The 11,889-nt window shown below is 36.6% G+C and overlaps 1 protein-coding gene across 1 annotated transcript in view; it reads left to right on the top strand.

Moving 5' to 3' along the window:
• The first annotated feature begins 1,611 nt into the window (after positions 1-1,611).
• The window catches only part of cyp7b1 (cytochrome P450, family 7, subfamily B, polypeptide 1), a 36,063-nt gene continuing 25,785 nt past the window's right edge, over positions 1,612-11,889 (top strand). The window contains exon 1 of the mRNA XM_028473595.1: positions 1,612-1,738. Coding sequence (XP_028329396.1) covers positions 1,650-1,738 — 89 coding nt within the window. The 5' untranslated portion in view covers positions 1,612-1,649. The remainder of the gene's footprint in view (positions 1,739-11,889) is intronic.

The raw sequence follows: 11,889 nt of genomic DNA, 5'->3' as shown, positions 1-11,889 counted from the left end.
GGAGGGGGCGTGGCCTCCTCCTGCCTTACAGCGGAGTGAGACGCAGCTGTTCCAGGAAATAGCGCTGTTTAGTAATTTGGGCTATGAAACGCACAAAATGTGGACACTTTCAAACTTATAGGTACAGTAGGCTATTGCAAATGGAAAAATAAATGATTTATAATTATATTATAATTAAAACAAATAATCAAAATATTAATTCCGACTTGGGTAGGCACTGCCTACCTTGCCTACCCTGACGGCACATCACTGATATTATGTACATGAGTTGGAAATATTTATTATTCATTACTTAAAAACTATGCCGACTTTGTCTAATTTATACCTGCTGTAAAAATGTCCTACATTATTGAGATCTAGTTTTTTGTGACAGTTGCTTTGGTTTTATTTTATTTTTTTTTTCTGCTCGATTCTTGATTGTTAATGTTATCAACTGAATGTGTTTTGATTCAGTTGCTGTATTTTTGTTAATGTGGTTGTCATTTCTTTGAATTAAAAGAAAAATGATGAACCTGTCAAAAAAGTCACAACTAAAAAAGTTACAAAAGTTACTTTTTTTTAACACTTATCCTTCTTTTATGTTCATCGTTCTGTCACACTTTGGCAATGTAAACTTGTTTGTCATGCTAATAAAGTGGTTTTTAATTAATTTGAAAACAGAGGTGACAAGTAACTTAAGTACAAATACTTTGTTACTGGACTTAAGTAGTTTTTTTTGTATCTGTACTAGAATATTTTTCTTTTTTGGCAACTTTTTAATTTTTCACCTCTTTTAAACAAATGTGTACTTTCTACTCCTTACATTTTAAAAAATAAGCTTGTTTGAAGATGCTTTTTTTCTGTTTTGCAGGTCCCTTAGTTTTCTAGTTAACATTTTAAATTTTTAAAAATGTTAAACGTAAAGCTGTTATGGGTTTAATTTAACATTTGCATTTTTTTTTCTTAAAAAAGTTATTTACAAGTTGTATTTATTTGAATGCTAAATTCTCCAGGCGTTCAATGGCAACAGATTGAACTTGTTTCCATGTATTAGTGTTCTACAAGTTTAAAAAATAAATAAAATATGGAATTGTCTGATTTAAAAACCCTGTCTTATTTTTGAAAGAAAATTTGTTTTACTCTTTGCTTTTTTTTTACTTGAGTACATTTTATACCTTTTTTTTTTATTTTTACTCAAGTAAGGGAGCAACTTCAATAGTTGTACTTTTACCAGAGTCATTTTTTATTCAAGTCTCTATACTTTTACTTGAGTACTGAAGACTAGTACTTTTGCCACTTCTGTTTGAAATTGAGAGAGGGGGGAAGCATATCTGTACCATAATTCAATTTAAAATGGATTAACAGAAATGCTTTTTTCATTTTCAGAACATAGTTGTATTTTACTTTTTTAAATCATAAATAATCCAAACTGCATTTTCATTTTCTTCTTCATGGTTCCTCATTTTGTATCTTCATTGAAATGATAAAATAAATTACATTTCAGGTCAAATTTTCAAAAGTTTGCTGGGAATAATTGCAAATAGGTAACAAAATTAAACAAGTCTGGTAGCAAACGGGTTTTATTTTGAAGGTCCCAAGCGGAACTATTATGTGATGTAATGCTGTGTTAGTGCTCAGAGTGCGGATGCGCTGGTACCAGTAAGTTCAGAATGTTGCTCACTACCAGCATCATGGTTCCTCTGCTGCTGCTGCTGCTTCTCCTCTCCCCAGTCCTGTGGGTCCTGGTCGGCAGGAGAAGGTCAGTGTTCAGTGCTGGATTCTGGATCATTAGCATTAGAACCATCGTCATTTCTCTCACCAACTGATCTTTTCCTCACTCACAGAACATGTTGACTCTTCTTATTTTTGCAACTCGGTGGCGTTAAAATGTTGGTCAATAGTCGTTCACAACTCAGGGTAACACAAGATTACACAAGATAAAACTTTATTGTTCCCAAAGTGGAAAATACATACAAAATAACGTTTCAGGGCCACAGTGTGAGAGTACAAGAAATACAATTTTATTTAGCAGACGTTTTTGTCCAAAGTGACGCATATACAACAGTTTGGACCAGAGGTGGCAAAAGTGTAGATACTTGAATAAAACATGACTGGTGAAAGTAAAAAGTAAAACAAATGTACCTTCAATAATAACACAGGATTTTAAACCAGCAAATTCCATATATTGTATTTTTACAAGAACTTGTTGAAAACTGGTACATGGAAACTATGGGTTGCCAAGTGTCAAAATTTAGTTTAAAAGTTGTAGCTCAGACATTTTCATTATTTATCTCACTTTTCTCATATATAGCACAGAGGTAAAAAAAAAAAAAAAGAGCATTAAATCTAAATATTTTAATCTAAATCTAAATGGTATATGTTATATCTAAATGTTAAATCTATATTTAAACATTTAATCTAAATCTAATTTTTAAATCTAAATGTTGTATGTTATATCTAAATGTTAAATCTTAGTCTAAATATTTCATCTAAATCTAAATGCTATATATCATATCCAAATGCTAAATCTTATATCTAAATTTTAAATCTAAATATTAAATCTAAATGTTTAAATCTAAATGTAAATATATGTTACATCTAAATGTTTAAATCTATATCAAAATGTTATATATCATATCTAAATGCTTAATCTTATATCTAAATGTTAAATCTAAATCTAAATGTTAAATCTAAATGTTGAACTTAAATGTTTCGCACATATGCTAATTGACCCAGCCCCTTGTAATCTCAACCAATACACAAGCAGAGACACACACAGCCGTTCCCTCCCACCTCTTCACCGATGCCTACCTGGGTGATATTGTTGGCTGGTTCTCTCCCGGCGACGGAGATCGAGCGCGCGGTCATGGCAGGTGGACAAGCTGCCCTTCACAGTACACTCCCAACACAACAGTGTGAAACATTTAAGTTAAACATTTAGATTTAGATTTAGATTTAACATTTAACATTTAGATTTAAATTTAATATTTAGATTTAGATTTAACATTTAGATTTAGATTTAAACATTTTGATTTAGATTTAACATTTAGATTTAGATTAAACATTTAGATTTAGATTTAACATTTAGATATAAGATTAAGCATTTAGATATGATATATAACTTTCATATCAAAAAAAGACGGCTGTAGTGCCGTCTTTTTTACAGTGTATGGTCTGGAGGAGTAGAACATGGAATTGGTGACTTTTCTGCTTGAAAGGTAATTACTGCTGCTTGATTTACATTATGTTTGATTTGTAATTGTTACACTAGAACTCTGTGGTGCATGTGTTTGTTCATGTGCGCGCAGCAGCCTCCGTGTGGCTGCTGTAAGTGACACTGTGTTGTTGCTGCTGCTGCTGAGGTGTGTGCACATATATAGAGAGAAGCGCTGCAGTAATATGCTTTTAACAGAGCATGTTATATTTCTGTGATGTTGCTGTCTGGCTAACATTAGCTTTTTAGCTCCTCTGAGGGAGGGACTTTGAAAAGTTTGGAGGCAGGGCAAGAGAGCAGCGGGGAGGGAGGGGGAGAGAGGGATCTGAAAGTTGCGGACTGCACCTTTAAAGGTCTTAAAAGTAACAAGCTCATTTTTAAAATGTAAGGAGTAAAAGTAAAAAGTTTCCCAAAAAATAAATACAATACCCAAGTAACTTACAGATACCAGAAAAAAATACTTAAGTACAGTAACACCTCTGGTATTAGGGTTAAGCCTTAGCCCTCAGTGTGTGTTTTTTTTTATTGTGGCTTCATCCCCCCACACACTCACTGTCTCTAGAACTCTGTAATAACACATGTAGTCCATCACCATCATGGTTATGTTTCCTCCTTACTGGATCATTTGATTCTTAAGTTTTTTCCTTTGTTTATTTTGGATTTTTCTGTGAGTTTTCCTGACTTTACTTCTCCGTTGTGTTAACATCAGCCTCTCAGAGAACTTATAAGATTTGGGATAATGCAGACAAGGCATTTGTGTGTTTTGATTCAGTGCAAAATGAGTTTCTTTATCCTGGGTCTTTATGAAGTGAGCTGCTGTGTTTGGTCCTTCTGTGGATTTGAACTGTGAGATGATCTGAGATAAACAATCTGCAGGCCATCACACGTTCACATAGTTTTGGTTCTGCCAAGATGAAATGGAAATGCTACATTTTTACTGTGTATATTTTACAAACTTTATTTTCAAAATGTTTTTTCATTGAATGCATTTACATTTTTAAAATCACTTCTAACTCAGTTTTAAGTGTTACTGTTTCACAGAGGAGGCAAAAGTACTAGTCTTCAGTACTCAAGTAAAAGTATAGATACTTTATTAAAAAATTAATCTGGTAAAAGTATTGAAGTTGCTCTCTTACTTGAGTAAAAGAAAGAAGTACATGTTACTAAATGTACTTGTGTAAAAATGTAAAATGTCCCTTCAATAATTAGTCATGGTTTTTAAACCAGCAAAAAAAAAAAAAAAATATATATATATATATATATATATTTTTTTTTTTTTTTTTTAAATGAACTTGTAAAATACTGGTGCATGGAAACAAGTTAAATCTGTTCCACTTTAGAACACCTGAATAATTTAGCTCTCATTATAGATAAAAATGTGTAAATAAAATGTTTCAAGAAAAAAAGTGCAAATGCTCAATAAAAACCATAGCAGCTTTGAGTTCAACATTTTTTAAAAACTTAAAAATGTTTCCGTGTTTTTACGTCGTGTCATTATTTTCAAAGGCCTTAAACGTAACAAGATACCAGAAAATAATTGTTGTAACTTGTCACCTCTGCCGTTTCAATATTATTATTCTACAAATGTGGAATAATTCTAATAGTTTAAATATTAAAATCAGATTATTTACAGTTATTACCCCCCAACATAGTAAATCTAGTGATGGCCCAGGTTGGATTTGAACTGATTACAAGCATGACTCCTTAACGGTTACGCCACCACTAACCTTGCCTGCAAAATGGATTCTCCTGGTGTTCAGTTCACAAACACCAGAATCCATCTTGTACTGTTCCTGCCTTAGCCTTTCAAAACCGAATCGATTAGAACCAATCACGAGGCGGTGTTGTGGTTTAGGGCGAGATATCCAGGTGTGACGAAGGCAGAAGCGCCAAAGCAAAACTGGCACATGCGCAGTTACGGGGAGAGGAACTAGCTGGGCTACCACTATTAGCATAGCTCTGAATCAAAATAAAAAGATGTTGACGCAGGAGGATGATTAACGTGCCCTTAATTCGCATACTCGTGTTCCAAAAACGGCAAAAGTCACTCAAATGATTTCTGATTGGTTGGTCTGTGAGGCCTACACTGGATTTATCTGATTTAAAAAAATAATCTTCCCCAGATTTAAACATTAACTTAACCACTAAACCACTTTTTTCTGCTGAAAACAATTGTATTTAAGTATAAATTGGTGTCGTTGATTGATTCTTGTCAACTCTTAACAGTGTAATTAACATATTTAAAAAATTGGCATATTTTGTTGTAGAAGTGTAAGTGTGACTGCCCTCTATAGGTTAAAACAGGGCTATTACAATCACATTTTGCTATTGGTTTAGAATAGTTGTTTGTGATGTTTTGGTGGCTTTTCATGCCTCGAATCAGCCCTGTTAACCCCGCCCTTCCTATGAGAACTAGGAATAGTCCCTCCTATCTCCTTTCCTATCCACTTTTCCATAACCCCTAGAAGTATTTAAGTGACGGCCATGATAAAGAGTGTTCCAATTCTCTTTAAGCTGAGGAAAGGAGGCTCAATGCTTCCTTTATAACCTCCTTTAGCCTAGGAAACACTGATGCATCATTTACCAAAGCAGACCACTTAATGCTGACCCACAATTCCTTGCAGTGACAACATTTAATGGGACATGCTCACAGAAGACTGAAAATACATTCATATCATGTAAGTTCTAATCCAATAATATGCCTTGAACAACTTTAAATAATGTAAAACCCATATCTTCTGATGTAAGCCATATTATCAGATTATAACTGACATAAAACATGATATTTTTTAATTCAGAATTAGTTTTTCCGAATTAAATCATTCGGAATTAAAGTGTTCTGCTTCATGTTTACATGGCAATAGTAATTCCTGAATTGAGGTTTACATGAAAAAAACTGGTTTATTCGGCTTTATTTAATTCCGCTTTAAGTCGGGGGTTGGGAAGGCTCTGATTGGACAGGGGGCTGAACGTGACGTATCACGTCTATCGGAAAAAACACACAACAAACCTTTTATTGTCGGTTATAACACAAAACACCACACATGAGAACTGTTTTCACCTTTATTATGATTGTAGTTTTGAAGCAGCAGCTTGACAATAAAACACTTTTTCAGTTTGGTCCGCGGAGCAGAAGAGAGATAGGAACTAATCACCGGTAAAGAAAGCCCAGTGAAACTTCGGAAAACAACCACCAGGGATAAATAGTTGCTCCCTGGGAAAGATAGTAGCTCTAACTACAGGTACAATGATAAACTGGTGATATTACAGCCTGTGAATGCAGTACGGGGACGCATTTACTCCGCCTCCGGGTCCTAGTGCCTGCCGTCCGGTGAAGCCTGTTCTGTTTACTGAGGTCCGTGTGTGTTCGTGTGAATGTCCGCATGGTTATACTTCCGTCCTTTTCTCTTTCCTGAGGCTCTTATTAAATAAATAATCTCGGCTGGAGTCCGGGCAGCCATCCTCGATTATGTCGTCATCGCCATATTTTTGCACATGCGCAGAACGACCGGAATTAACTTAAAGGTCCCATATTATGCTATTTTTCATCCATCTCCATTTGTTCTAAGAACCCGAAAAACATAGTGTTTGAGGTTTATTTTCCCAAACTCGCATGTTTTCCAGAGTTTTACCCTCTAAAAAGTAACTTTCTGAGCAACTCTACATAAACAGGCTGATTTGTGGCATACATATACATATTCATGAGTGGGTGTGTCTATGGACGGGCCACTGACTTCCTCCACCCTGCACGGTGACGTAGGGCCAGAGGACGGCCCGCCCACTCCGTAGCTGAGCTCATGCTACTTTATGAACACGAGACAGAGCGTGGGGGCGGGGCGTTCGCTGGTACATACATAGACTGTAGAAAATACGTACATAGTACTGCGCGAAGGATGCTAAAATGCTCACTTTTTTATTTTTTTTATTTAAAAAAAAAAAAAAAAAAAAAAATGCTCACTTTTGTGGGCGTGTCTGTTTACATGTCAATCACAGCAGAGAGGTTCCTGGAAGCGCGGCTTCTCCAGCTCAGTGCCGCGTCAAATTGGTCATCAAAGAGGGAACACATCATCAAAATTGGAGCGAGGTGTTTGGGCTCACCCTGCAGTAAGAAAGGAGCAAATCACCCTCTAAGTAACGATGGAGGGAATCAATGAAAGAAACACTTTGGGCCTGTGTAAGAAGACTAATAGACCTTTATGATGTTCAAAGCACAGAAACGTCAACTTAGCGTAACTTGGCCCCAATAAAGAGGAATTAAGTGTTTACAAGAAAAAGGAAATATTTAAGTCAGAATTAAAATCGGAATAAACCAGCTACTTAAATCAGATTTTAAGTTTAATTTGGAATTAAATTAGCATTAGGAATTAAGTGTTTACAAGGTCAGGTTAAAGAGGAATTAACTTTTATTCAGCTTTAAAGAGGAATTAAAGCTCCCATGTAAACATGTTTTATTCAGCATATGCTTTGTGTGGTTGTACATGTACAGTATATGCCTACAATGTTATGTACGCCTATATCGTGCATAAGTGTAACAATTTCATGAAATCATACTTGTTTTGGATATGCTGATTTCTAAATGTGAGCGTGAGCAACCATTGTCAATGTGACATTCTTTTATTTTCACTTTTGTTCCTCGTAGCCTGGTAGCCTCTTTTCCTTTCATTTACATTCAAACCTTGTGATTTTTGAGATTATATCAGCGGTTATGGACACTGGGGAAATTGTTATAAATGCGCTTTTAGTCCATTTTTGGAAATTTGTAGTTTTTTCACCATGGCAGACGTCACTAACCTTCGCCGCTGTCATATTATTACGTCATTTAGTAGAAGTGCTTCTGATTGTCAAAGCAACGTGATGGCCTTTCCCTAACTTCTTTAGGAAGTCTCCTAACATTTTTCCTTAACCCCGTGATGTCATCCACAGGCAGGGGCGGAGCTACAGGGGGGCTGGGAGGGCGGCACGCGGCCCGGATAGGAGGTAGGACTTAAGGGAATCGGGCCTCTACCATGGCTCAGGGGAGTAGGAGATGGCGGGCCCTCCATGACTTGTGCCCAGAGGCGCACAGAGTATGGAGAGTCACCCATGATGCAGATTTATACAGGGGTTATACAGGGCCCCCCAGTGGCAGTTTTTAATATAGCCAACATGGGCAGCCGCCCAGGGCGGCTATCTTTAGGGGGTGGCACAAAAAATGAAACTTGCGCTACTGCTCTGAGGCTGGGCTGAAACACACAAACGCACCTTGACATTCACCGCCACGTCACCCAAAGGTGTCCAAACACCTGGAGACGTCAGCGCACAAGGACAGTTTAGAACACGCTTTGTTTGCAGCCTTGGGCGCAGGCTGCCAGAGCCCCTTCAGAAAAGAGCAGATTTAAGGTTATTCGCTATGCTACGTGCACGCAGTGCACCGTGCGTGAAAGTTAAACGGTTCTCAGTGACCCTCCGCTCTGAGTGAAGAAGTCGGCTCCAATAGTGAATCTTTACGCTTTCCTCTCAATTCTCTATTTCTTAGACATGCTTCACTCTTATAACCTTTTTTTAATTAGACTTGTACAGTATAATCCTTCCTGATTAATCATGGAGGAATGTGTTTCTCCACACCTGTGAAAGTGTGCTGTGGTATCTGCTGTAGATATTCACTTAAAATGTGCTTTAAATGTTGCTTTAGCAAACAACAGTGTGTAAAATGTTGACAGAAAACGAAGAAACGAGTCAATAACGATGAGAAGTGGAATGAGGGACATTCCTGAAACTAGAAAATGTCTCTTTATTTTTTAAGGCTTTTATTTCTCAGTCTGTGCAGCATCTGTTTCATATTTCTCCTGAACACAATCGTTTTTATGGCCTCTTTCTGGTGACGGATAGGGTTACGTGAATCTTCTTTGAGCAAGTTTTGTTTACTTACTGATGTCTGCGGTTGCATTACTGGTGTTATGTTATAGGTAGGGACTATTTTAACTAGTGACCAATGAGTCTCACATGGGGTTCATCAAATTGTCTAATCCAGGGGTCTGCAACCACGGCTCTGGAGCCTCATGTGACTCTATTGACTTTTTTGCAATGGCTCCCTATAGCTTTAAAACATATTAAAATAATGAATTGTTATTTCTTACAGAGGGTATTAATGATTAATGACATTACCTTCAAATACATTATGATAAACCAATTTGTTAACCTATAAATAAATCACATTGTGCAATAACTGTGCCTCCTTCCTGCTTCTCCTCCTGCAACATCTACAGACCATTAACTTTCCTGCATCTGTGGCTAACCTTAAGTTTTAAATCCCTGTAAGATAACTAAACCAACAAAAAGACAATTCTGAAAGAAAACAGATTTTATTTGTGTGGGGAAAGATTTATTTAACTGCCAACATGCTGACTAAATATGCATGCTTGATATGGCAAGAAATGAGCAATTAGCATGTGTTGAACGACATGATCATGCGTTATCAAATGCAAGTTTTTTTTGTAGCCCTTGAAATCCATTAACTCGTAAAATTATTCAATAATATTTTACCTGTATATACTGTAATTTTATTAGAGGTGGGAGAAAAAAATCGATTCTTAGATGCATCGAGATTCGGAGGTGGACGATTCTGAATCGATTCTTTAATTTCCAGTCATCGAAAATCGAAATTTTAGAGTTCGTTTAAAAGTCTGAACAAAAATGCGAAACAAAAAGGCCGCGGAACTGTGGCCTGCAGCGCGTTTCCAGAGAGACACTTTAAAGAGAGCATCACAATAAAGGAAGCATGGACGTGCGGGAGTTAAGACCAGCCCCGTGCAGCTTCAAATCTGATGTTTCTTTAATGTCCACGGTGGAAATGAACTGGACAAGAGCCACCCTGTATATAAGCTCTGTTACACTAACATTAAATTAAAATTAATTGGGAACACAACGAACATGAGAAGCCCTATAGCACGCTTTCACCCGGAGGAGGAGGCGAAGTCGGCTGCTGCTGTGGCTAAAAGTTGCTCTGCTAACCAGAGAACAATCGGACAGGTCACAACAAAGCTTCCACCCTCTTTGGAAAAGGTAAAGTGGATTAACAAATCCATTGCAACATTTGTGGCTAAGGATTTACGTCCTTATTCGGTCGTGGAAAACCAGGGCTTTCGTTCGCTGCTGCATACTTTGGAGCCTACAGTACTTTATTGATACGGCTATCCCGAAGCTTTACAACCAACCAAAACAGAAGTCATAGCATCGCTGCAGAAAGCGGGTAGGATAGCAGTGACATTTTTTTTCAATTTAAGTTATGTTACAAGAAAGGCTGCTACTCCCTTTGTTTCAAAATCTTGTACATTTTCAGTTCACATACTTCTTCCATTAGTGTAATATAGGATAATGAATGGTAATGTATCTCTTTTTTTCTAACTACAAATAATATATATTTTTATACAGTGTGTGTGGACACAGTGAATGCAACAGATATTTTGTGAATAAAACATAGAATAATAATCGCGTTAGAATCAAATCGAAGCCCCTTGAATCGTAATTGAATCGAATCGTGAGGTGCCTAAAGATTCCCACCCCTAAATTTTATACTGTATTGTCTTCATTGAGAAGGTATTTTTTTCCAGCTCCAGAAGAACTTTAATCCAGGTGAGATTAGACAAAATGGCCCCTTTGAGAGTAAAGGTTGCAGATCCCTGGTCTAATCAAACCCACAAATAAATAGTTTTGTCATTTTCTCCTTTACATCTTTGCAATAAATGTAATTATTATTTAACAAATAATCAGATAAATCATCAAATGTGTCCAAACTATTATTGTATTTATTCATGTATTTATCTATTATCCCTTTGAATAAAAGATTTTTGGCTAAATTATAATAAAGTGTAAGCAATTTGGCAGTGATAAGCACAAACCACACCATTGAACATCCAACATATGAGGACATGATTCATGACTTTGCCCACACCAAGGCAACACGGGTACGTTTTTAGTTTCAACAAAGCACTAAAAAGTGAAACCCAATTTAGGGTGTGTTTTTAGGTCAATGTGTAGTTGTGTACAAACACCTGTTAGTTTGTTGTGGATTTTTCTCGTGCTGCTTTTGGAATAAAGTGTTTGAAACAAAGTTTCTGTATTCCTAGAAGTTATTTATTTGGGGGGGGGGGTGGGGGGGGGGCTAAAGACACAGGTCATTTACAGAGAGGATATGCCAGTTAAGCTGTCTGCAGAGTGTGTGAGGCAGAGAGACTAACATCAGTTTTTAAAGAGACTCTTTCAAAGAGTGAAGGCAGGGCTTAGAGTTTAAGGTTCCCAAAGGTAAGGAGGGGTTTGCGTGTTATCTCTGGTGAAACTTGGACGGGGCAGTTTCATGGAATCTCCTCATTGGTTTGAGCCTTGTGGAACATCTTGTGAAGTATAAAAGCCAGATTCCCGGCTTTCACGGGCACTTCGACCTCGAGATCAGAGTTCTTGTGGTTTCAGTCTTTATCAGCTGGCAAGAGCAAAACAGTCAGTGTACGGGACAGGATGAGAAGATCAAAAGTTTTAAAGACACGTGGAAAAGTTATTATATGAAGAATCCACATGATTATAATTTTGCACAATACATTTTTTCTATATTTTTTTGTTTAATCTTACCCTGATAATACATGTTTTTATTCCTATAATAATTTATTGTATTATTATTTTTATTTTACCTTTTATGACAGTACACTAAACTCTAAATTGCACTA

Source organism: Gouania willdenowi, chromosome 17 (assembly GCF_900634775.1).
Source record: "Gouania willdenowi chromosome 17, fGouWil2.1, whole genome shotgun sequence".
Taxonomy (NCBI): domain Eukaryota; kingdom Metazoa; phylum Chordata; class Actinopteri; order Blenniiformes; family Gobiesocidae; genus Gouania; species Gouania willdenowi.
This window is presented reverse-complemented; position numbering and strand designations above follow the sequence as displayed.